The following is a 26,088-nucleotide window of genomic DNA, read 5'->3' as shown; positions in this document are numbered from 1 at the left end:
TGCTCGTGACTCAAAAGAGTCCGGAGGAAAACATGGTGGGGAGGGGGAAAAAGCGTTCCGGAATGAGAAAAAAAAAAAAAAAAGGTCATGCCTGGGGGCGGAGCTTCTTGAGCGGGGCTCCACCCCCCTAATCCCAGTACTGCCCCTCTGGTCCTCTTCGCCCCCGGGCCACTGTAGGAAACCGGCATCTCCAGCTCCTACCCAGATTAAAATCTCACTTCCAGGAGATGATCCCAAAGTGCCACGGCAGGCAGAGGAAGTCGTTTTTTGCTCGGCGTCTCACCCAGGATCTGACACGTACTGGATATTTAATGAATACTTTCTTCGGTGCCACCACATCCAGTTTACGTGTATAAAACGCAACCAGAATGCACATCGATGCATACATCACAAACATCATTTGAAGAATTCTCATATTTCAGAAAATATGAGACATCTGTTACACTACAATAGATAACTATAACCGTGCCTGTAACAGTTAGAGGACAAATTACAGCTACTAAAGCACACACAGACACATATCATACACAATCATTCTTTCAATAAATATTTACTGAGCGCCTACTATGTACCAGACACTAGGGATAAAACTGGTGAGCTAAAACAAGAGTCCCTACTCTCATGGAGAATGAAGTGTAGTGGGGGTAGACAGACATTAATTTTAAAAACTTACAAATAAATCATAACATGCACACTACAGGACAACAGAACACACCCAAAGCAAACATAACATACACACAGACCCAGAATGCAGGTCCTCCCAGAGACAGGAGAAAACCTTCCCTCAGGTCAGCTTATCAGACAGACCCATGGCTGAGGGATCTCACCCACCAGCAGGAGATCTGGGTGCTCCAGGAACCTGGAAAGCAGAGACTATTTGCCATTCCACTGGGTTCAGGAACTGACGTGTGTGCAAGACTGCAGCACCCTGCAGGGGTTCCAGCTGAGAAAAGTTCCCAATGCACTTTTTAAATAATAACTTCTCAATGGTATAACCTGAAAATTCAAGGAGTACAAAAGGTACAGTGAAAAGTAAGTTTCCGTTTCTCTTCAAACCCCTTTTGCTTTCAATACATTTTCGACGGATGGGATGACTGCTTGATAGTAATGGAGGGGAAAGGGAGAACATTTAACATCAGATTTATGAAACCCTAGCTCCACGTAAATAATGTATGCTCAAAAGAAAATGCCAGTTATTTTTACACACATAACTTAGGAGAGGAAGCACTGAAATACAAAACAGATTTTTAAGGCTATGGGCTTAATCCTATCCAGGATAAACAGAGACAAGTAGACAAAGGAAACGGGATGGGTCATTTGAATAAAGTCAGTCTGGGATTCCACATTCCTCCCTCCTTTTTTCTCCTCCTCTCCTGCCCCCTCACCGCTTTAGAAATCAAAATTCTATCCCCAAAGACTTAACTGCAAGCTTCGGGGCCCTAGCTATAGGGAGGGCTTCCCAGTGCTGGAGCAGTGTACACAGGGAAAAGAACCCTAAGAAGGCTGTTCCAACACCCCTTTGGGATGTCCCTACAATGCTGTTTAAAATACTTCGCCCTCAGACCTTCCTTAAAGGACAAAACAAAACTGTGTGCCTGTGCCCATCAGAGGGCAGCAGCCACCCGCACTGCAGAGGAGTTCTGCGCCCCTAGGGGAGAACAATGCCGCTGACCCTTTCTACACTTCCGGAGTTTCAGACCTGGCCCCCCCATCTCAGTCTCCCAGCCTCAACCTCAGACCCGCCGGTCCTATCCATTCACATCAGGGAGACCACGTGGTGCTTCAGTCAGGAATATTTGCTCATCCATCTACCCAGGACACACGCAGCATTCTTTATTAAATAGCAGGAGTTGTAGTGCCCCGCACCACACCAGCAACGTGGCTTCCAGGGGAAATAAACTGTTGGCTTCTCCCTCATCCATCACTGTGCAGGAGCCTGGGAAGGAAGAAAGAGAGGCCTGGGCTGTGCTCTCTCTCCCAGCCAGCCTCTCCCAGGCCCCATCCCTCTGGCTCCACTCCCCCTTGCAAGCCAAACCTTCTTATTATACCACTCACTTCTTGTGCTGAGTCCTTCTCACAGCTGTAGTTAGTGCTATTGTAATTATTTATATGATTCGTTTTGTTTTTTAAGATTTTATTTTTAAGTTATCTCTACACCCAACGTGGGGCTCCAACTTACAACCTCAAGATCAAGAGTTGCATGCTCTACGGACTGAGCCAGCCAGGTGCCCTATATGATTAGTTCTTTAATGTCTGCCTTCTCCCCAAAGCCCTTAAACTTCATACATTCAGGGTTGGTGTCCACCTCGTTCAACTCTCTCTCCTCATCACCTAGTATATTGTAAGCATTCAATAAAATGTTTTAAAGAGATTGAATGAAGGAGGGAAGGAATGAGTTTGTCTCTCAGTCCCTGCAGTACTAAGAACTGGACCTGAAGGGTGTATGCATTAGGATCTACCTGGGCTACTCTGGGAATCCTGCTTTGGGTAAGGGCCAAGGCATGGGACAAGAGGGAAAGGTTGTCTTACCAAAGTCTTGGCCTTTTTATAAAGTCAAAGGGCTGAGGTAATTCTTGCTAAGGAAAACCAAAGTGTTGGAGCTGGTGAACACTGAGCTGTATTCCTCCTTCCTGTCCCCATCTCATCAGCCCCATTCACAGCTTCCAGTCAGAAAAGGAGTTTGTGTATGTGTGTGTGTGTGTGTGTGAGGGACAGACAGACAGACCAACCAACAGACTGACTTGGGATATGCAGGGCTTGGATGGCTCTGTTGGAGCCTGTGTGCATGAACCTTGGTGGGGAGAGTGAATGAGCCAGCTGGCAAGCATTAAAGCGAGGAAGAGGTGGCCAAGAGGAGTTGGGCGTGAGCAGAGGCAGATGGAAGGCTTGGTGGGGAAGAAAAAGAGCCATTTTTCCAAGCAGCCAGCAAGCACCCCTTCCATGATACAAAGCAGCTCCAATGTTGGGTCTGCTACAGCCACCATGACACCAGTGAGAAATGCCTATAATTAGGAGGCTGGCAGTTCCCTGGGCCTCAGCCCAGAGTGACGATGCAGCAAGAATTTCTGAGCCAAGCTGAGCCGGGTGATGGAGGAGACGGAGTCAAAAACCACTCTAGTTCCATTCCTCAGCAGTGCCTGTCTCATTGAGTTCCCTACTATGACCCTCACTCACCCCAAACATCACTGACTCTTCCTCCTTCTGAGGTCCAAGACCCTGCGCACTCCTCTCAGGCAAGACAGATCTTCCCGTGCAAGGAGGGCAGTCCTTTAATTCTTCCACTAGTGCATGGACCTGGTCTGGCGAGGACCCACCCCTCCTGGCCTCCCTGCTTGCTTTCCTCTTGACTCCCCGGCCTCCTCCCTTCTCCAATCCCCATGAGTTGATGGGCTGACTTGGAAGAAAAGCCACTCCTATTCCTGTTTTTCCACTTCAAGCCTGGTATGTTGTGCCCCTGTCAGTTTCCCTGTGATGTGCAAGACATCTGCCAAAGCACTGCCAGATTTTCATTTTCAAACCTAATCTATGACGCTGTTTTAGTGTCACTCTGAACTTACTGCATTTTAGCCAAATGACAAATGCACACCCCAGAGCTCAGAGCCAAATGCTCTGGACAAGGGAGAGGTTGCAGGGTGCCTGGTGGCCTGGGTCTCTGCACTGTGAGTTCTGCTTTGGTGGGTAGGACGGGGCCAGGGTTTGGGGGAAGATAGGCTTTCTCTGGGGAGGGTCTGCACCAGTGGGAGATGAGCGCAGGGAAAGAGGGGTTGCAAGGCCAACCTTGAAGAGGCCCTGTTGGTAGATGGAGCAGGTAGTAACCTCTGTGAATTCCTCTGGGAACACGGCAGGGAGTTTGCTGGGGATCCCAGCTCCAAGTGTTCAAGTGATCAAGCCCGTATACATGTTGATACATGTATATCAACATTTCCACGAAGGACTTTACCACCGACTGGCCCCTAGCCAGCTGTCCACCACAGCCTGCGGCCGGGCTCCTAAGAATGCAGACGTTGCCACCAATGACTGCAGAAATCCTGCCTCACTTCTCGGGGCCGGTTTCATCTCTGACAAGGCACTTCCCAGAGAGTCAGAGGGTTTTCGCGGGGTCACTCCCAGGGCCCTCACTCATCCCAGCTGTAGGACAAGGCTTCTTGCACGCAGGTGTGAAGGTCACCAGGGTGTGGGATGAAGCCACCCCACCCAAACACTGCTTGTCTTCCAGTTCTGATGGAATCACTGCTACTGTTGACTCATCTAAACCTTTCCAAGAAGGTCAGACCTTTCTCTGAAAATATTTTATTGATAAATTAACTCTGAAAGCGCTCACCTCCCACCCAACTGCTGTGGAGTCTCCTCGATGGGCCATGGACCCTTCTCTGGGGAAGGATCATGTGGAGGACAGGGAGTCTCACTCACACAGGAATGGGATTCCTGGGCACGGCACAGGTGGGTGTGGGGACCGAAGCCAGTCTCGAGGTCCTCTGAGGGACAGCCCCTCTCACTCAGCACCAGAGTGGGGAGTGGTGGTCGGGAGTGGAGCACCTTGGAGCTTTATTGCTGGTGAATGCCAAGGAAAGTGGGACCCCTGCCAGCCTAGAATTGCAGCTGAGGGAATCCGCGCCCAGGGCTCCAGAGGAGGTGGCACTAACCCCAATCAACAGAGCCTGGCTGCTGACCCACCCGCCCAGGGACCCCTGGGTGGGGAAGAAAGCTGGGAGAGGTATCTGAGCCAGGCAGGACTGGGGAAGGGTTACAGTGTGCAGGTCTCGGGCAGAGCAGGCGCCAGGAGGGGGCGTAAGCTGGGGCAGCCAGGGGGCCGCCTCTTCACAGGTCTATAGTGTCGCTGCCCACACTCAGCTCGTCGATCTGTCGACAGGCGTCCAGGAATTGCTCCTGCAGCAAAGCCTCCGCGGCCTGCAGCTCAGGAGTAGGCTCCGGGGAGTCGCGGGAGGGTGGGGACAGGGCCTGGTAGGAGCCTGAGCCCGGGAGGCTAGGGCTGCATCCTGAGGGCCGCGGGGGACTGAGGACGCAGACCAGCGGACAGCGTGGGGGCCTGTCGGGGCTGGAGCATAGCAGCACGGACGAGCTGTCCCGCGAAAGTCCGCACAGCGAACCGGAAGAGGCACTGCTGCCCGCCGGCCAGGCCCCGGGAGAGGGGAGCTCCTGGGGCACGGGGAAGCCAGGGGCCTCCTCAGACCTCCCACTGGGCCCAGCCCCCGTCCTCGCCACCAAAGAGGTGGTGCGGTAGAGGCCGAGCCCAGGCAGGGCTTCCCCGAAGGCGGGGCCCTGGAAGAGGCCGGGCGTGAGCAGGGCCTCGCTGCAGAGGGCCTCCTCAATGCTGCGCCGCAGGTTGATTGGGGAGGGCGGGCGGAAGTCCACGGTGTAATCGCTGCAGGGAGAGGAGGCCGGAGAAGGGGCCGGGTTGGCCGCCGCGCCTTCGAAGCCCCGGCAGCCGCCTCCCTGGAGTAGGAGGTCGGGGCCTGGCCCTGCCAGGGCGCACAGCTGCAGCAGCTCCGCGTCGCCACGCGCGATGGCGCCACCCAGGGGCTCCTTGTCTGGGGGCCCGGTGACCCAGCCCCCGGGCAGCAGTGGGGCCGCGTGGCCCGGGGACAAGCGGAAGAGCTTGGCCCAGCAGCGCGGCGGCACACGGGGGCTGCTGAGCGCGGGGTAGAGGCCCAGCAGCGCCAACGGGAGCGCGACGCCCACCTCGCCCAAGCGCAGGCCCAGCTGGAAGGCCCACCAGGGCCAGGGTCCCTCCAGGCCAGGCTGGCCGCCATAGCCCAAGGCGTGCAGCACCTCGTAGCCCTGCAGGGCTCCGCTCAGCAGCCCGAAGGTGCCCGCCACCGGGGCTGTGCGGGCCGCGCGCCGCCAGGATTCGCGCGGGGCGAAGGGGCTGCGCGCCTGCGGGAGAGGGGTGGCGCCCTTGAAACCGGACCCTCCCAGGGGCGCTCCGGCCCGCCGCCGCCGTCCCCCCCAGCAGGAGAGCGCCAGCAGGAGCCCGGAAAGGAGGGCGGCGAGGAAGGCGTGCAGCCCGCGGGAGGCGAGCCGCAAGGGCCGCAGCGGGCGGTGGGCGGCGCTCCCGACGGCAGCCGCGGCCGCCAGCCCCAGCCCCAGCAGCAGCAGCGCGGCCAGCCCGGCGGGACACCGCGGCGGGCGCGGCCGGGCCAGAAGCAGGCAGGCCAGGCCCAGGCCGGCGGCCAGGCAGGGCAGCGGCAGGTCCTGCAGCAGCAGCCAGGCGAGCGGGGGCAGCCGATCGCGGTGCCCATAGGCGTCGTAGAAGAGCGGGAAGGCCCGCGTGATCCCGGCCGAGAGCAGGAGCAGGTCCAGCAGCGCCAGGCAGGGGGCGCCGGGCGGGCAGCGCCAGGGCAGGAGGGCTAGGGCCAGCAGCGCCAGCAGGGCCACCAGGCCGAAGAGGGTGCCTACCCCGTATACGTGGGCCTCCCAGGCCAGCCCCCAGCGAGCTCTGGCCTCTGCCCAGTTGGCTTCCAGGGTCAGGAAGAAGAGGGGCAGCGGAGCCACAGGGGGCTGCCCTTCGGGTTCGGGCAATTCTCCCATGCTGCAGGACCCTGACCCACACTCTGGCTCCACCGAAGGCTTCCCAAGGCTGGCAGGAGATGAGTCATCTGGGCCGGAGGTGGGGGTGGTGGGGTCTGTGGGCAAAGAACATTTGTCTGAGGCAACTCACCGGGTCTCTCAGCCCCTTGCCTTCCCCTCCCCGTCAAACTCCCCAACAGTAGTTCCAGCTCTCATCCCTCTCCGCATCCCTAACCCACCCTTAGCTCTCTGCGTTGTTCATTTCCCTTCATCACTCTGCGATTCTACTAAAAAGGGTTTTCCTTTTTATATATATTGTGTTTATTTATTTGAGAGAGAGAGAGAGCACAAGCCAGGGGAGGGGTAGAGGAAGAGGGAGGAGCAGAATCCTTGCTGAGCAGGGAGCCCGATGCGGGACTTGATCCCAGGACTCTGAGACCATGACCTGAGCTGAAGGCAGACGCTTAACCTACTGAGCCACCCAGGTGCCCGGAAAAGGGTTTTTCTTAAGAAGCCACAGAATTTTACAACTGGAAGGAACTGGAGAAGGCCCCTCTAGGTCAATCCTCCCACCAGAAAGAAAACTTCATAAGAACAAAGATTTTTGTTGGCTCTGCTCACAGCTGAATCTCCATGCCCAAAATGGTGCCTGGCTCAGAGTTGGCACTGAGCAGATATTCGTTGAATAAATGAATCCTCTTATTTGTCCAATGAAGACACTGAGGCTCTACAGAGAGGCAAAGTGACTTGTCCAAGGTCACAAACTGGCAGAGCTGCCACTAGGATCCAGATCTGAGCACTGGTCTGAGCCCCTTCTCACAATTCCAGAGCTTTTTCATAATACTAGTTTGCTTATCTCTTATTCTGCACCCCTGACTCCCAACTCCCACCTTGGTGCTAGGAGAAGTTTCCTCTGCCCTTTTTCATCTGTTTCCCTCTTCTCCCATCTCTTCAGGAAAAGCCCCCCCACACACATATGCACACATGCAGCGGGGGGAGAGGTAAGACACTCCGGTTCCCAGCATCTGAGGAGAACACAATCTTCCCTATTCCCTGGCCTTCCTGTCTGCCACACCCCCAACCCTTAGCTTACCCATAGCCATGGTCCCCATCCTGACTCAGTCACAGAACTTTCGTCTAAGGCTCTTAATGTACATGCTCCTTGAGTTCTCACTCCACTTTATAGAAGGCGACATTGAAAGGGACTTCCCTGGGTCTTGAGGCTACACTTGAACTCCCAGGAAGGAACCACTGGGGAGAGCCGAGTGGGATAACTGCCATCTTAGTGAGTGAGCCCCTCAGGTGCTCTAGGATTTGCTAACTTAGGCCCCCCGCCCCATTCTGTGCTCCAATAACTTCCCCACATCCCTTGGGGAAAGGGAAGTCAAAGGGCACCTGGAGGGGCTCAGTCGGTCGGTTGGGTGTCTGACTCTTGGTTTCGGCTTGGGTCATGCTCTTGGAGTCATGGGATTGAGCTCTGCACTCCGCGGAGAGTCTGCTGAGATTCTCTCTCCCTCTGCCCTCCCCTGAGCATGCTCGCTCCCTCTCCACTCCCCGCCACCCCGCCTCAAATAAATAAATACATCTTTGGGGGGGGGTCAAGTGAAAGAGGATGAGGAGTAAGATCCCTAATTTACTTTCCTGGAGCAAGAGAAGAGTTAGAAAGAGATCCAAGGATTATTCCCATGGCCAGGCAGCAAAGGAAGATGCTTCAGGCTGAACCCCTCCCTACTCCACCTAGCAAGCTCTGCAGAACTGCAGCTGCAAACAAGTATGAAGGGAGAAAGATGGTGGTGAAGGATGGAGACACCCTGGTGAGGATGGGGAGGTGCACAGGAGGCAGCTGTAGAAAGAATGAGGAAGGGTCTCCTGACAGCCAGACTCCTGCCCCAACTGCCTGGCCATGCTCCCGCCTGGTCTCAGCTGTACATTACAGGAAGACCCCAGGTGCACCCCCACCCCCAGGGCTGTGCCAGTTCCTGCTGGGAACAGGCAATCCTGAGAATGAGGAAAAGGAGTGGGGGTGGGGGACAGAAAGCAGCTCTGGAGAGAGAGGAGGGGAAGACAGAACCAGACAACTGGGGAGGGCAGAGAGGGAAGCAGCCAAAAAATTAAGTATACACAGCTCGCCGCCACCTATGGCAAATGGTAACACGTGCCCTGCCTCCCGTTGCATCCTGTTCCTCAAGTCCGAACCAGGAAGAGTACCTACTGCATAAGGCTAGTTTGTGGATGAATGGACGATGTGTCCAGAGCTCTTCGGAGTGCCTGGTGCATAATAAGCATTCGATATATGATTGTTGTTGGTATCATCATTATCAGCTAATGTTTATCACCAATCGGTCATCAGTTTGTGTTCATGTGAATGTGACTATTTCTGGCCTCAAACTAGTTCTTGATTTAACCAACAAAAGACTGTTGTCTCTCGGGGCGCCTGGGTGGCTCAGGCTCAGGTCATGATCCTGGGGTCCTGGGATTGAGCCCCGCGTTGCTTGTGCTTGCTCTCTCCCCCCGCCCCCATCAAATAAATGAATGAAACCTTTCAAAAAAAATAGAAAATAAACAAATAAAATCTTAAAAGAAAAAAGACTGTTGTCTCTCAGCACATCCTAAACTTGCTTAGAAAGGCAACACATTGTTTCACTTTGTGAACCCTATTTAAAGAACACCATTTGGATGGACTGACCACCCCTGAACCCCTAATAAAGACACAGCCATGAGTTAAATGAGGTTCATTCAGTTGGGATGGCTTGTTGATGGGGGTGGGTATCAGTCTGACGTTAGCAGCATCGAATATTTGTACCCCCTCTATCAACCTCACTCCTTTGTCCCCACAGATGCTCTTGCCCAACCCACTTGAGCAAAGTGGATGAGTTTGCTTGGCTTTTCCTCAGCTTGGGCGAGCTCACAGAAAGGCAATGGGACCGAGCCCAGGAGCACCACGGCCTGAACCAGACTGCCACCCCTCACGGCCTCCTCTTTGTTCACTGAGCAGACAAGCACAGCTTGTCTTCCTTGCCTTCTTCCAGCTCCACTTCTTACCCAAGGGCCACAAGAAACCCCATCTCTCACCTCTGTCCCCAAGCACTATGGCAACTAGAGCAAATTTTTAACATTACTAAGAACCCAGGAAAAAAAATGAAAACCAGAAAGTAGACAAAGTACAGGCACAGCTCAGGTCTCAGAGGAGGTAGTTCTGAAGTAGGAGCATTGCTTTCTGGGGGGCAGGTGGGCATGCCCTGTGTACCCAGGGCTGGGCCATGCTGTGGGTGCGGACAGGCAGAGAAGACCCAGCTTCTGCCTTGGAAGAATCCACTTGACTTCATCCCCTGTCTTCCCACTTGAGGCTTCCCCAGAAGGAGCCCTCAGTCTCTCCCAGAAGATAGTAAGTTCCTCTCCTGAGCAGCCCTCTCTTACAAGGTGGTCCCACTCTGGCCTGTGGCCCCTCTTGACCTCAGGGGCAAGAAAGGAGATAGGATGCCAATGTGAGTAATTGGTGAGGTCACAGCTGGCTGGGAAGGAGTCAGGGAGCTGGGCCTGCTAGATTTATGGAAAAGTCAGGCCTGATTATCTACCAGCTGCCCAGATCAAAGGGCTGGGAAATCACTCTCCCAGTAGAAGTTGTAGCCCATTCAGCTGCCTGGCCCCATTCCTGCCCCCCACCCCCACCTCTAGGATCATGGAAGATTGATCCTCTTTGTAAGGGTAACTGACATTCGAAATATTTAACAACTGTAAATGGCGCAGATGCCAGCCAATGAGAACAGACGTCAGCCAGGGTGGTCAGGGAGTGGAGGGGAGGGCTCAGGGGGCTAAGGCCAGTGGGTACTTATCAACAGGGTTGAAAGTCTTTCAATATGCTAATGACCTGCACGACTTCTCCCGTGTGTACTGGCTGAATCCTAGCTCTGCCCAAGGTGAAGGGAGCCTAATGCTAGAGAAGAGAAGCTCTAGAGTCAAAGCTTAACCACACCTAGGTTAGAAAGATCCTAGAGGAGACACACAGAGACTCCCTTTGTCCCCTAACTGCCAGACAGTACTTCCTACACACGCTGCTGGCTGGAGCAAGGTCCCTGACCTTCTGGCCGAGAAGCCTCCAGCCCTCCTGGGTCTATCTGAGAGAAAGAGCCAGGAAGAGGCTGAGTTCCTGCAGCCATCAGTGAGGATGGGGGAGGGGGTGGGGCAGCGAGCTGGGCTTCCTCTGACACTGTCCAGACTCATTAAACCTGCCTGGCCAGCACTGTCACCAAGGTTGACAGACTGCCAGCCAGCATCCTTCCCCGGGGGCCACGGAGCCTGCCTCCCACCCCACAGCAGATCCTGTCACTGCTACACACTGGGCTGAATGGGGAGGGGTCAGCTGCCTCCCCAGCCACATGCCCAGGAGTGCAGCAACTGCTCGGGGGTGAGCTAGAGTCAGGTTCTGTGTTAAGTCTGGAACTGGAAGAAGCTGGGGGACCACTGCTGAGCTGGTTCCTACTTTGAAGTGGCTGAGACGATTTGCAGCAACAGTATAAAGGCTTTGCAGAACAAAGCCGGGCCTAGAGGTCCCTCTCCGTGGCTCGCTGGGCCTCACCTACCAGAGCCTCTCCCTGAGTGTGCACTCTGCCCTGTGGGTTGTGTTGTCCATCACATCTTGAGGCCAAGGGTACGTGGTGTTAGGTAGGGTCTGGAAGTGAACTTGGGATGCAGTAGGGGAAGAACCAAGGTTAACAGCTACTCTTTAATAAACTTCTACTTCATGCCCAGCCTCCTGCCAGGAGCTTGCATTATCTGGAAGCTTCATGATAACAAGAGAGGTATTATTACTAAACCCTAGATATATGAGAAAATTCAGGCTCAGGGAGGTTAAATAACTTGCCCAAGTTCACCCAGCCAGTTAGTAAGTGAACTGGGATTCCAAACCAAGTCTCAAGATTCCAGAGGCCCCGGGCGCCTGGGTGGCTCAGTCGTTAAGCGTCTGCCTTCGGCTCGGGTCATGATCCCAGCGTCCTGGGATCGAGTCCCACATCAGGCTCCTTGCTCAGCAGGGAGCCTGCTTCTCCCTCTGCCGCTCCCTGCCACTCTGCCTACTTGTGATTCCGATCTCTCTCTCTCTCTGTCAAATAAATAAATAAAATCTTAAAAAAAAAAAAAAAAAGATTTCAGAGGACCTGTTCTTTCCTCTGCACCACCAGCTTATCCATGTGTATATTCTGAAAGGCTTCCTTGAATAAGGGTGGCATCTGTCTGCTCAAAGTCTTCTCTTCAGCGTCTTTCCAATGAGGGGCCCAGCTCTGCTCATAACTGACAACATGTCATATCAGATCAGACGGCAAAGGAGAGAGCCCTAAGGTTGGGGTGCGGGGTGGAGAGGCAGGCCAGGCAGACTGGCGTGAAGGGTGGAGTTGGTACTGAGGCTGTGGGAACCATGAGGAGTTCCTGTATCCGCCTGCTTCGGATACATCTGTCTACATCCTGCTCTGCCAGGGATTACAAAACTCCCGGAGGACCATTACTTAACTCTGTGTGGGACTGCCCCCAGCAACACTTGTTCCCAGACCGTTAATATATATCTCCATGCTGATGATGAAGAGAACGGTGATTATGATTATGATGACAATGAAATAAAAGAGTCCCAGAATGCAGATGAGTGGCTAGCATGTAGTCAGTGCTAAATAAATGTCACGTTCAAGTGAATTGGACACTTACCTACTGACGCTGTTGCCATCGTGGCAGAGTTTAGGGAAGTGGCTGGGTCCAACGGGCCTGAGCTTGGAAGCTTTCTTTCCAGGGGGGATGGGGGCGGGGACACAGTGGTGCCAAAGAACCCTGCAAAGGGAGCGCGTGGGGTTCAAGGGCCATCCTACCAGCCAGCCTTGGCCTCTGGGGCTTTGGAGAAAATCCCGCCCTTCCCCCAGAGCTTATGTTAAGGGAGCCAGCGTACCCCGACCAGAAATTGTAACCACACGTATGCTGCGAGCTAAGCTACCAGGACCAGACCAGACTCGGATGGCAAAGAGGGCATCTCCCCATGGGAGCAGTGGCCCATGCCCCATGCCCTGGGAGAAGCAACACAGTCAAAAGAGAAAGGGCAGGCGCCTGGGTGGCTCAGTTGGTTGGGTGACTGCTTTCGGCTCGGGTCATGATCCTGGAGTCCCTGGATCGAGTCCTGCATCAGGCCCCTGCTCGGCGGGGAGCCTGCTTCTCCCTCTGACCCTCCCCCCTCTCATGTGCTCTCTCTCTCTCATTCTCTCTGTCTCAAATAAATAAATAAAATCTTTAAAAAAAAAAAAAAAAAGAGAAAGGGCGATGCTGATTAGGCCCACAGCACAGTGCCCGGCACGCACAAGTGTTCCCTCAGTGTCTGTTGCAGTGAAATCAACACTCACCTGGAGAATCTGAAACTCTAGAGGCAGAGCTTGGGGATGGAGTTGGGCCTAGAGGGCTTGGGCCCGAGAAGTTCCGCAGCGGGGACAGAGTAGTGCCAAAGAAGCCTGCAAAAGGAGCCCAGGCTGAAGCTTCCTCCCACCTGCTGGGCTGCCCAGCAGGGGCTCTCCTCCAGACGGGGTGGGTACTCACCAAAGGGTCCCAGGCGCCCCGCAATCTCTGCCAGACTAGCCCGCAGGCTGGGCAGCAGGGGCAGCGTTCGATGCCCGAGCGTGGGGGCCGCGCCTGCTCTCAACGCCATGTCAAACTTCAGCTCCAGCTCACGCTGGCGGAGCCTGGGAGCACTGGACGGAGGTGCCGTGGCTGTCAGAGCAGTGTCCCAGGTCACAGTGCCCGTCCTGGGCTGATAGGGAGCAGTGGGCCGGGCAGTGGGCCCAGAGAGGGGGGATGTGGACTCTGGAGACAGGGAGGAGGCCCAGGGAGTGAAGCTGCCTTCAGCAGAGCCCCACTCCGGGGGGGAGTTCCCAAGGGAGCCCACCAGCAGTTCCCAAAGGGGATCAGTCCTCAGCCCACTGGCCACCTCTTCCTCGGGCTCCCGGCTCGGCCCAGGAGAGAGTGGCTGGGCCTCCGTGACAGAGATCCCCCAGGCGGCAGCCGGTCCCCGAAGGTGGAATTTGAAGTTCAGTCCCAGGTTGAGAGACAGCATAGAGGCCTCACTCTGAGGTGGTGGGGTCAAAGTGGTGAGAGGGACACCTGTGACGGAGGAGGCAGGCTGGGGGCCCACCGGAACAGCAAGCAGGACCCAGCAGAACAGCCCCAGCCCCAGGCAGCCATGCCCTGCCATGGCCCCACCTGGCCTCCGGTGGCCTCAGTGGGCAGGGGGCTCAGTTCTTCAGCACCTTCTGAGCTTGAAGGTCCTGGAGAAAGGAGAGGTGCTATGAGCCCTGGCTGCCTGGGATCGGATGCCCCCTGAGACAGGCTGCTGATCACCGAGAAGCAGGTGGTGAGGGCAGGATGCAAAGGGCTCTGCCCAGGAAGAGTTGCTAGCTCCTTCCTCCATTCAGGCTCCAGAACAGATCTCTCTCCTGCGGTTCCGCCTTCTCTTCCAGCCAAAGCCCCTCTCCCTAAACCCCTGCCTCCCCTACCTGCTCAATCTGGGGACCGGGGTCTGAAGGCAACCAGCTGCCCCCATCCTCTCCCGATGGCTGAGGGGGTGGACTTGGATTCCCAGACTCAGATCTCTTCCCTTTCTCTTCTCTCTCTCCTCCCCGTCCACTCTCAGATATTTACTGAGGCCTACTATGTGCCAAGCACCCTTCTGCTGATACAACTGTGAGCAAGCAAACCCTCACCGAGGAGTCTCGACCCGCTCCCACCCCCACCTCGGGCTCCAACCTAAGGTGTTGGCACTCTCTCTCACTCAGACCCCAGGGAACACAAGGCCCTGGGAGGGGCAAAGCACAGGGCTGAGCGGTCTGGCCGAGCCCGAGAAGGCAGCCAGGCTCAGGCCAGAGAAGCAGGGTGCCCTGGTCTGGCAGAAGCTGTCCCTTCAGCCCTTCCCCTCTTTCCCGGGGCTTGGCCCTGCTCCCTTCCCCTTAACCCTAGAAGTACTTGGGGGAGGGGCAGCTTGGCCGTCTCCGGCTTCCTGGGGAAGATGGCCAGGCAGGCAGGCGGGGCAAGGGGCTGCTGCGGCGCGGAGTCCTACCTCCCCCCCTCAACACCCCCTCCCCGCACACCCATCTGGGGGGGGAACGGGAGGGTAAGCCAGGGACACACGTGCACCCGGCACCCTTACATCACACACACAGCCACACCTAGCACCCGTGACACACTCACCCACTCACCCTTCACACCCCCTGCGCACACACGTGTCCACCCGATTCTGCCGAGCCCCCCCTCTTACACGGGTTCAGCCCCAAGCTCTGTGAGCTCCCAGCCTCCCCTCTCTCTCTCTCACACACACGCACGCCCCTCACAGACACGCACAGTACACACAGTCACACAGAGAGGCACACACACCCCTACACCACATTCACACACTCCGTACAGACACGTCACACCCCTCCGTCCCCCTACACACCCACCCACCCCTCGAAGGCTCGCTCGCTCGCTCGCTCTCGCTGGCCCTCGCTCTCCCTCTCCCCCTGCCCGGACCCGCCGACCTGCTCCTCCGGCTCCCTCCCGCAGGCGGGTCTCCTCTGCCAAGTCCCCCGAGAACCGGAGGTCGCGGCGGCCCCGGCGCCCAGCCGGACAACGCTCCGCCGAGGCTCGCCGCTTCTCTCGGCCGCGCCCGACGCCCCCTCGGCACGTCCCGGCGGCAGCGCCCGCTCTGGCCCGCAGCGCTGTCCCCCCGCGGCCGGCCCGGCCCGGCTCGCCACCCCGCGCTCCCTCCCCGCCGCGCCGCCTCCTGGCTGCGAGCCTCGCTCCCCGCCAGAGCCGCCCGCGCCGGGCTCCGCGGCAGCCGCGCTCTGCCCGCGCGCCCGCCCTCCCCGCCCGCCTCCCTCGCGCCCGCCCCTCCCGCCCTCGCCCCTGCCCCTCCCCCCCCGCGGCCCGCCCCCCACCCCGGGCAGGCAGGCGGGCGCGCACCGCAGCGCCCCGCGCCGCCGCCTCTGTGCCCGTCGCGCCGCCGCGCGCTCATTCACCCCGCGCTGCCCGTCGGCCGCGGGCGCGGGCGTCTCGCTAGCAGCCCGGCGCCGGCAGCCGCGCGCCCCCCTGGCGGCCGGTCACACACACCCACACGCCCCCCTTGCCGGGGAAACACAGACGTGGGCCGGAGCCCCGCGCGCGCACACGCCTGCACGCGCGCGCGCGCCACCACGGCCGCTTGCCCCGGGACGGCACCCCAGGCAAGGAGAACCACCGTGAGTGGAAGTGGAATATCTCATTAGTCCTCACCGCCATCCTCTGGGGCTCCCCATTTCACAGGGAGGTAAAGTAAGGCTCCGAAAAGTCCCGAATTTGCCCAGGATTACACAGCTTGGCAGGGACTTGTGCCCAGCCTATCTGCTAACCTCTCCAGGGCCTGGTGGCTTTCAACAGTTGTCCGCTACACGGGAGGGCCTGCAACACTTCGCAGGTGAACTGCAGAATGCCCATCAGTGTGTTTTGTTTTGTTTGGCTAAAGCCCATCTCTCAAAAATACTCAGAGTTTCAGAAATGTCTGCCAGGAAGAATGAATGGTGAGCCTAAGCTGCATGCGAGAGGTGGATTAATACCTGTTTCCAGTAACAGAGGAGAGGAGAACAGTGGAATCAAAGAGTGTGCAGCTTCAGGAATGTAAGAGAGCCCAGGCCAAGGCTAACCCAGGGTTAAAGATGACAGAGGAGCAGGGTGGTCACTGTGGATACTTTATGGACCCTGTTAGGCTGTCCCAGTGACTGACTTAAGTAGTTCAGCTCGTTTGTGTTATCTTGAGTCTCTAAATCCCTTCAAGTGTTCCTCCAAAAATGCTAGTATTTAAAAGTATCAGAACATAAAACAGGAGGCTCCCTGCACCACATAAAGCTGTCCCTCAAAATCCAGACATCCTGTTGTATGCCAAGCTTCGTGCTAGATGCTTTAGGAATATCCCCCACTTAGTCCTCAACACAAGCCACAGAGAGAAAAATTATTGTCACTATGTTATGGTCTTGGATGTGCCTCTGACCCCCATCCCATCTCCCCCTCTCTTGCTGTGCTGTAAGGTTGGGGGTGGGTGCTGTTGAAAGAGTTACTGAGGGCAGGTTGTCTCAGTCACAGAGAGCTCACAAAGGGAGCTCACAGAGACATAGAAAGCTCACATAGAGAGATGCCCTGGGTAGCTACTCAGTGAATATCAGATAAGTGAATAACAACAAGAAAAAAGATTAATTCTGGGCTCCATATGGACAATGGGATGTATTTCAGAAAGGCATCTAGGACTCACTTTTTTTTTTTTAAAGATTTTATTTATTTATTTGAGAGAGAGAATGAGATAGAGAGCATGAGAGAGGGGAGGGTCAGAGAGAGAGGCAGACTCCCTGCTGAGCAGGGAGCCCGACGTGGGACTCGATCCTGGGACTCCAGGATCATGACCTGAGCCGAAGGCAGTCGCTTAACCAACTGAGCCACCCAGGCGCCCCTCTTTTTTTTTTTTATCACAGAATTCCTTCAACTGATATAAGATAAAATCAGGGAACCACCTGATTCTCTCTCCAGGGAATGTCAACGATGAACTCTGGTATTTATTCTGGGTCCCTAAACAAAACATCACAAAGGGCATTCCCTGGATGCACCCTCTGGGATCACTGTAAGATCCTTCTTCTAGAAGGGCACTCCCCCAGATCTTTTAGGGGCTGCCTAAAGGCTGCATACTGGGATCCAGCCTCTGGTTTTCTCTCATATACTTAATAAAAGTTATCCTGCTAGAGACATTTCCCTTGAATCCTCCTCACAGAAAGGCTCATTTCCTGCTAATCGTGTTCACTTAAAGACTTCTAAATGGAAAGACAGAAATAAACATACCCCACTACATTAAAACAGCAATCTTCCATGACCAAGTAGAGTTTTTCCCAGGAATTATATTTTTAAAAAGATATTGAAAAGGGAAGTTAGGGTTCTGGGTTAAGATGGTGATTAAATGCATATATCTAATTTCACTCCTTCCCAAAACCCCACTAAAACTTCAGTAAAGAGATTTTTAAATCAAGAGATAAACCCTCAAGGATGGAGAGAACAGGAAAACTGACAACAGCCACAGAATTTTTGAAGCAGGATGGAAGGCAGCCATGTGGTTACTGACTTATCAGCCCTGAGGAAAAAGACATCTCAGCTGGCAGTGGGGAAAATGGAGAGCCAATTTGATTTACATTGCAAGGTTCTCAGAAGACACAGGAACTGGCAAGCCAAGGTCCCTCTGGAACTGTGGAAGAGATTGCTAAAATAAAGGCCAGGATGAAAAGCAGTTAGATCCCTAGATTTCTTCCCTAACTCCAAGCCAAGGGGCTACAAGTCCCTCGCCCATCCCAGCCAGAGTCTGGAAGATTTTCCCCTGAGGAAGGTAAGACAGAGGGTATCTGGATTGGAGAAGCTCCGAACGCAGTTGTGAACAAAGATACCATACTGAAAATACTGGAAACAGGGATTACGTGACTGAATGCAGAGGCCCCTAGCCTTCTCTTACTATTGGGCTCCCAAAGAGCTGGGAGTAGGACCTTTGCCCTTTAGGCAGGAAACTGGAAGACTCTACTCTGGGGTATTTCACTAGCCCAAGAAGAAAGACCTAAAGATACTGACATACAGGTTTCCCTCAAAACAGCCCAGCTAGATCACCCTACAGTGGCAAATCCAACCTGTGAGTTGACTCAGGGCTTTTGACTAGCCATCTGAGCCTCCACAACCTTTTTTTTTTTTTTTTAAGATTTTATTTATTTATTTGAGAGAGAGAGAGCATGAGAGGGGTGAGGGTCGGGAGGGTCAGAGGGAGAAGCAGACTCCCTGCCGAGCAGGGAGCCCGATGCGGGACTCGATCCAGGGACTCCAGGATCATGACCTGAGCCGAAGGCAGTCGCTTAACCAACTGAGCCACCCAGGCGCCCAGCCTCCACAACCTTAATCATGGCCAAAACTTACCAGATATCCAGGAAATTTTCTTTTCTTTTTTTTTTAAAGATTTTATTTACTTATTTGTCAGAGAGAGAGAAAGAGAGCACAAGCAGGGGGAGGGGCAGAGGGAGAGGAAGAAACAGACTCCCCGCTGAGCAAGGAGCCTGACGCGGGACTCGATCCCAGGACTCTGGGATCATGACCTGAGCTAAAGGCAGATGCTTAACTGACTGAGCCACCCAGGTGTCCCCATCTAGGAAATTTTCTAACGCAAAGAGAGACAAAACAAGCATCACGAAAAGTAACTTGCCGGAAATAGGTTATACAGAGAGAGCAGGAAGTGTCAAAAAGCCGTTGTTAATATTAGAGAGAGAAGACAAGCTAGTGCATCCATGAAACAAGAACAAGATGCTATACAAAGGAACAGCCAGAACATAGCAAGAGCAAGAATGACGTCTTGACAAATAAAATCATGACAGCAGAAACAAAACATCAGTAGAAAGATGGGAAGATTAAGCTGATTAAGTCCCCCTAGGAAGTAAAGCAAGCATACCAAGAAAATGTAGAAGACAAAAGATAAAAACGTTCGAGGACAGCTGCAGGAGTGACACCAAATTAACAGAAGCTCCAGTAAGGGGAAAAAACCAAAAACAAACAAACAAAAAAACAAAGGAAAATGGAAGGGAGGAAATCCTCACTGAACTAATTTGAGGAAATTTTCCAGAACAGAAGGACATGAGTTGCCAGCGCATTAAAGATGTGTCCCCTAAGACCCAGCACTGTGGATGAAAATAAACTCACACCAACGCAAATTAAAGAGGAGTGTCTAGAAACTTCCAAAACAAAGTAACATACAAAAGATTAGATACTAGAAAGGCTTTGGATTTCTCAACAGCAAAGATAGAAGTTCAAAGCAATGCTTTCAAAATGCTGAAGAAGGGGCACCTGGGTGGCTCAGTCATTAAGTGTCTGCCTTCGGCTCAGGTCATGATCCCGGAGTCCTGGGATGGAGCCCGGGATCGAGCCCCGCATCGGGCTCCCTGCTCAGCAGGAAGCCTGCTTCTCCTTCTTCCACTCCCCCTGCTTGTGTTCCCTCTCTCACTGTCTCTCGCTGTCAAATAAATGAATAAAATTAAAATAAATAAATAAATAAATAGGGCGCCTGGGTGGCTCAGATGGTTGAGCGTCTGCCTTCGGCTCAGGTCATGATCCCAGGGTCCTGGGATCGAGTCCCGCATCGGGCTCTCTGCTCCTTGGGAGCCTGCTTCTCCCTCTGCCTCTCTCTCTCTCTGTCTCTCATGAATAAATAAATAAAAATCTTTATAAAAAAAAAAAAAATAATAATAATAATAAATAAATAAATAAATAAGTACAAACAAAATGCTGAAGAAAATTTACTTTCAACCTAGAATTTATATCTGTCCAAGCTATCAGTCAGGTAAAAAGACAAGATATATCCATTTTCAGATGTATACAATTTCAAAACGTTTACCTCCCGTGCACAGTTTCTGGAAAAGCTACTAGAGAGAGTGTTCTAGCAAAACCCGAAAGCAAACCAAGAAAGCAGAAAACGCGGGGTGCAGAACACAGGAGCTCCTCCACAGGAGAGAGGCAAAGGGGTTCCCTTAGAAGACAGCGAAGGGGGATCCCAGGAGGTCGGCTGTGCACCCCATGTAGAGGGAACGCCAGTTCAGGTTGGAGCCTGTGACGAGCTCGGGAGACACACTGACAGCTGTCATCACCACGATCTTTGATGCTGGTGTGCCATCTTTGGAACCTCAGGTCAGAATTGTCTAGGTGAGCCTGCCCCAGTTCTTATGTGTACTTGCCTTGCCTTGGCCGTGCGCAATGAAGCTACTGTTCTCCCCTCCATGCCCCTCCGCCCGCTCAGGAAGTGTTCCACTTTGCCTTGCTCCTGAGAGGAGCCAGGAGGGAGCTCAGAAGCAGAGAGCACAGAGCTCCGAGGGCTGGTGGACCCTCCAGCCTCACTGCAGTGAGCTCTGGGTTTCCCAGGACTCCCTTGTGACCTTGCCCACGGACATTTCCAGAAAAGGTTCTTGTAAATTCCCAGGGTAGCCAAAGCCACACCAAGAACCAGGGGCTCAGCATCCCTTCCCCAGGAAGCCTCTGCCCAGTACAAGACCATCCTTTCCTTTCCCAGTTAGATGATTCTTGCTCCTCAGCCTCGTTTAGGAATCCACACAAATGTGGTGAAACCATACATAAAAGCTCTGTGGGGCAGTCCACCCCCAGGAGGTCAGAGCATCCTCCCAGCGTCCAGAAGGCCAGTGCCTGCGGGTGACTGCCTGCTCTCTGCAAGAGAGATGAAGAAAAATAGAAGGGAACGGGAGGCAGAGCAGTGAGGGGAAGGAGGCCTGGGGAGCGGAGCTGGGGACCAGGGAGCCCTAGCTTGCCCTGATCCCCATCCTTCTTACCTCCGGCTGCTGGCTCCTGGGGTGGGGGAGCTGGGGCAGGCTGGTAGAGGGTCCCTCCAGTGAGTCCCTGCGTTTCATCTCTTTGTGTCTTTAGCTCTTGGGGATTAGTGTGGATAGGGCAGGGGTCAGGGAGCTCTGCTGCATACATTATTTGGTAATTAAAAAAAAAAAAACCCCACCAGGGCTTTAATCTTTTGAGACAGAGACAGCTATTCCCAAGTGTCTGCTTGGTGGGTCTCTATCTCCCTGTTTCTGCAGCCCTTAGACTTAACTCACCTTATTGTTTTCCGGCGTATCAGATTCCTCATTTGTAAAATGGGGATAATAATAGTCCTTCCTTCATAGACTCACTGAGACCACTAAATCAGTTAGTATATATGACGTGCTTTGAACACAGAAATACGATAGAAGTGTTTACTCCCATGTTACTATGGTGTTATGGTTCCGGGAGTGATGAATAAAGCCGCTGCAGGGAATGGAGGACATGGAGAAGTTTGGGGGCAGTGGACAGAAGAGATTCATGGGGGCTGGGGCAACAGGAGTGTGGTGGGGACAAGTGGGAGATGAGAGTGGCTGGGGGAGGAGGATTCCTACCAGGGGGCTGGGCTACAAGATCCCCGTTAGCCAGCAGGTAGAGGTAAAGAGGTTGTGGCTGGTTGGAGCTGTGAGGCCATCTGCAAGGTTGATCTGTTTAAGTTTTATAGGGCAGAGTAGGCCCCAGGGAAAAGTGTCCCGGTTCTCACATCCCTGTGAAAAAGCACACGCCCTGCTTAGGAGCCGTGGTCCCCTACTCTGGACCACCCAGGCACAAAATGGGGGGTGGTGGTGAGGGGACAGGTCCCTGGCTGGGGGCTCTGCGGCAAGCCCCTTCTCCCACACAAATGCGTTGGAGCAGACTCCGCTGGGCTTTGGTTTTTGACAGCCTAAAGGCTTCCCACAAGTGCCCCGGAGAACTCAGCTGTTCCCCCAGCAAGGGAGCGGAGACCCCTAACCCTGAGCCGCTTCTGCCCATCACCCTCCCCATCCCTCACAGGCTTGGAGGACAGAGAGGGGCAGCCGAGGGGCCTGCAGGGCTGACGGAGGACAACAGAGCTGCTACACTGGCACCCTGTGAAGCCTGGTCAGGGTGTCAGTGGCGGGGGACCCCCCTTCTGCCAGAGGAGAAGCCAGCAGCCCCAGCACAGGTCCCGTTCCCCTAGCTCTCCTTGGCGGGCTTCCCTCATCCCTGCCACGCCAGCCACCGAAGGCTGAGGAGGAACCTTAGAGCAATCTTTGCTCCTCATCTCAGCCCTCCTCCCTGTTTCCTGAGACTCGACGCCTTGGTTATGTAAATGGCAGGATCGCTAAATGGCAAAGTTGATGCTGGGGACACTCAAATCTACCTCACCTCCCAGAGGGCCTGGGCTGGGCTGCAGGGAGAGAAGAGAAGGGCTTGGGTCCTTTCTCTTTCCCTCACCCGCCCCTCCTATCCTCTCTGCTGGGCAGTGAGTGGGGAGTTCACTATTGGGGTGCAGGCCGTGGGTACACCGGCTGGTGTTCTGCATGTTTCTGCACTCTGCGCCCTGCTCCCACCACAGGCTTAGCCCCTGATCAGCTGCCTGGAGGAGGGGAACTGGAGGAACTCCTTTGTAAAAACCCTTCCAGGAAGAAGGGCGCCCGATGAAGAGGGCAAACCAGAAATTCTATTGCTTCCAGCTATTAGAGCAGATTGCTTAAAACACACTTCTCGTTTTACACGGTGAAATTAGCCATTCATCGAACTCTAGCCCCAGTTTTGAAATGCTAACGATGTGTCTGAAGCAGTCTTCCTTGGGAACCAGGAGACCTGTGTTCTAGTCCTGTGTTGGGCAGAGCTGTGAAGAATGTTCCACTCCCTTCTCTCAGGGCTGGGCCACCGCTGATAGGAGGGTGAAGTCATGTCTGCAAGGGCAATGACAGAAAAAGCTTGGAGGACGGGGCCACTGGGAGATTGAGGGCAGGCAGGCAGGGGCTTGGAAGGTGATAAGGGAACCCAGAGGGAAGGAAAGCCTGCTTCATCCTGGCCTCCTGGGGAAGACTGTGCTCCTCCCTGAAGGACCAGACGCTGCCAAGAGCAGGAAAGGGTCCTCACAGCCTGTGTGTGTGTGTAGGGGCCCCGGGCGGGGGCGGGGGGGGGAGTGGTCGGTAACATGGGAGGGAGACAATGATATATTATAAGAACTCAAGAATAGGGAATCATTGAATGGATGCAGAGGAGAAGAGGGTGAAGGTGGATCCTTAGAACCATACTGTTCTAAGGCTCCACCAAGCCCCTCATCCCAGTACCTCCTCACAGCTTCCCCTGGACCCGGCCCCTGGTGCTGAGTGAGCCCTGGCATCAGGCTGGTTCAGAGAAGGAAGCCCAGGAAAGGGAGTTGGGAGCAGACCCTCAAGCAGGCTTTCTTGATCCTTGGAGATTGAGCCCTTTCTGAGAATCTGGTGGAAATTCTGCTCCCTCTGCCCAGAAGAATGGACAGACACAAAACCTTGCATGCACAGGAGCAGGGTCATAGATCCTCCAGAGCCCATCCCCGAGCCCCAGTCCACAAATCTGATCTCTCCCTCTATCTCAACATTGCCCAGGTACCCTTTCCTCTGTGTCCCACACCAGGACCCCTGAGGGCTAAAACACAACCCCTGCCTCGGGGAGCTTGCAGGCCAGATCAGGATGCTCATCTGCAGTCTGAAGAGGCAACCTTGGGATGGAGGCAAGCCCGCGGGCTCTGGAGCTGGCTGGGCTCTTCATCTGTACAGTGGGGATCCTTGCCCACCTCAGAGGAACGTGTGAGATAATACTGATGGTGTGTAGCATGGAGTAGAGTGAGGCTCATGGTAAATGTGCTGTAAATACCCCCTCAGTTATGGAGGCAATGAGCATCCTAGCTGGGTCCTGGAAAGTTGAATAATGGCCCTCCAAATATGTCCACACCCTAATCTCCAGAATCTGTGAATATGTTACCTTACACGGCAAAGGGGACTTTGCAGGTATGACTATGTCAAGGGTTTGAGGTGGGAAGATGATCCCCGTGGGCCCAATGTCATCATAAGAGTCCTCATAAGAAGGATACAGGAGGGCCGGAGTCAGAGCAGACGTGAAAATGGAAGCAGAGGTCAGAAAGACAAGGGGATTGGAAGACGCTGAACTGCCGGCTTTGAAGATGGAGGAGGTTGCCACCAGCCAAAGAATTCAGGCGGCCTCTAGAAGCTGGACAAGACAAAGGATTGTCCTCTCCAGCCTCCAGAAGGAGCACAGACTGGAGGATCTATTTTGGATTTCCAGCCTCCAGAAATGTAAGTTAATAAATGTGTGTTGTTTTAAGCGGCTAAGTTTGCGGTGATTTGTTATAGCAGCATCAGTAAACTCATACATGACGCCTTGCCAGGAGAGGCCGGAGCCCACAGGGGCAAAGCTTTGATGCAGGAGGGAGTTTGGAGGGGAGTTTTTGCAGCTGGGCAGGGCAAGGAGTGGGCCTGTGATGAGAGAGGAGGGCGGGGCATGGAGTGCTCAGCCTGTGACCTCACCCTTGGCCAGCCACAGCTGCCCTGGCATCCGGACGCCTGTCAGCCCGGGCTTACATGCCTCACTGGGCCAGAAAGGGATCCCTGTGTAGCCAGGCCCCAGGCAAGGGTGGGGGTGTGGCAAAGAAGGCTGGTGCCAGGGGAGGGAGCCCAATCAGCCCTGGGGCTGTAGAGGCCACACGAGTGGAGGGAGGAGGCCAGCAGGGGCTGGGGTGGTGCTCTGTCACCCAGGGCCCCATGAGCTCAGTCCTGTTCTACTTCTCTCCTGAGGGGGCAGGAGCATTCCTTTCCTCTCTTCTTTTTCCTCCTTCGCCCCTGGGCTCTCCTGGGCTCCCCTGGCAGAGAGGGAGGGGTAGGGAGTTTGGGGTTAGAGAGCAAATGGTTGGGTCACAATTGGCTCAGTGGTGGAGTAGCTGGGCAGCCTTGGGTAAATAACTTTGCCTCTCTGAGCCTGCTTTCTCCTCCAGAAATGAGGATGATAATAAGCTTCTAGTACATGGGGCCGTATTAAATGACCTAATGCATGAAACACAGTGCGCAGCATAGCGTCAACCCTATCTTTGCATCCTCTGCTTGCTGTACTCAGCGGTGTGCGTTAGGTGATGAATATGTGTTCTACGATTTCATTCATTCTATTCAACTGGTATTTCAGACCAACGCCGTGTTCCATGATGAAGACATTACAAAGGAAAACAGACCACATACATATAAACAGAGAGTATGTCTGTGATGTGTTATGGAAAACAACAAAACAGGAAAAGGAAGTGCTAGGGATGGAGGTAGGGGAGTGGTCTGCTGTTTTGTGCCCGGGGTCAAGGAAGGTCTGTCTAACCAGATGCTGCAGCAGCCGACGCCTGAAGGCAGTGAAGGAGTGAGTCGCATGGATATCTGGGGGATGCAGAGGGAACAGGCCTGGTGGGAGAATTTGAGGACAGCAAGGAGGCCGGCGTGGCTAGAACAGAACTGGCAAGGGGAAACAGATGGAAAACAAGGTCTGTCATAGGCGGGCTAGATGGTGAAGGGCCTTGTAGGCCACAGTAAAGACTAGATTTTACTTTTAACCTGGGGAAGCCACTGGAGGGCTTTGAGCAGAGGCATGAAAAGAGCCACCCTGGCTGTGATGTTGTGAAGACTCTGTAGGGAGGCAACACTGGGGCCTAGGATAGCCCGAGCTCCTTGCAGGAATCGATGCAAAAGATGACGGTAACCCAGACCGCCTTTGCTGGCGGAGAGACTGGAAGAAGTGTCTAGACTGAGGACGTATTATGGAAGCTTGCCCACAGGATTTGCTGATGGATTTAACACGAATGTGAGAGAAAGAGGAGTGCAGGGTGGCTCCATGATTTTTTGTTTTTGTTTTTATCTCAGCAACCAGAAGAACGGAATTGCTATTTTTTGAGATGGGGTAGATTTCAGGAGGACCAGGTCTGGGACGATGGTGGGGACGTGTGATGGTTAATTTTATGTGCCAACTTGACTGGGCCACGGGGTGCCCAGAGAGTTAGTCAAACATTATTCTGGGTGTGTCTGTGAGGGTGGTTTCTGGGTGAGATTAACATTTGAATCTGTAGACTGAGTAAAGCAGATTTCCCTCCCCGGTGTGAGTGGGCCTCATCCAATCTATTGAAGGTCTGAATAGAACAGAAAGGCTGAGTAA

At 54.3% G+C, this 26,088-nt stretch overlaps 1 protein-coding gene across 3 annotated transcripts; it reads right to left on the bottom strand.

Moving 5' to 3' along the window:
* Positions 1-4,281: 4,281 nt before the first annotated feature.
* Positions 4,282-15,346, bottom strand: PRRT4 (proline rich transmembrane protein 4). Of its 3 annotated transcripts, XM_045869850.3 has the most exons (5): positions 15,060-15,346; positions 13,090-13,814; positions 12,900-13,004; positions 12,220-12,339; positions 4,282-6,644 (listed from the first exon to the last, which is right to left on the bottom strand). In XM_045869850.3, the coding sequence occupies exons 2-5, from the start codon at positions 13,739-13,741 to the stop codon at positions 4,819-4,821; spliced, it is 2,703 nt and encodes a 900-aa protein (XP_045725806.1). In that variant the 5' UTR covers positions 13,742-13,814; positions 15,060-15,346; the 3' UTR covers positions 4,282-4,818. The 3 variants fall into 3 exon arrangements, with proteins under 3 accessions (XP_045725806.1, XP_064431054.1, XP_064431053.1); XM_064574984.1 differs by lacking the exon at positions 12,220-12,339; XM_064574983.1 differs by lacking the exon at positions 15,060-15,346 and having other exon boundaries at positions 13,090-14,970.
* Between the last annotated feature and the right edge of the window lie 10,742 nt (positions 15,347-26,088).

This window comes from Mirounga angustirostris, unplaced genomic scaffold (genome assembly GCF_029215605.1).
Source record: "Mirounga angustirostris isolate CCGP_5_RB_7025 unplaced genomic scaffold, mMirAng1.0.hap1 SCAF_12, whole genome shotgun sequence".
Classification (NCBI taxonomy): domain Eukaryota; kingdom Metazoa; phylum Chordata; class Mammalia; order Carnivora; family Phocidae; genus Mirounga; species Mirounga angustirostris.
This window is presented reverse-complemented; position numbering and strand designations above follow the sequence as displayed.

Excerpts from the sequence above, each read along its gene's own strand:
- PRRT4 (XM_045869850.3), bottom strand. The coding sequence starts at position 13,741 with ATGGCAGGGCATGGCTGCCTGGGGCTGGGGCTGTTCTGCTGGGTCCTG. Across the intron at positions 13,005-13,089 it reads GGGGCGCCTGGGACCCTTTG|GCTTCTTTGGCACTACTCTG; the intron begins GTGAGTACCCAC and ends CTCCTTTTGCAG. Across the intron at positions 12,340-12,899 it reads TAGAGTTTCAGATTCTCCAG|GGTTCTTTGGCACCACTGTG; the intron begins GTGAGTGTTGAT and ends CTCCCTTTGCAG.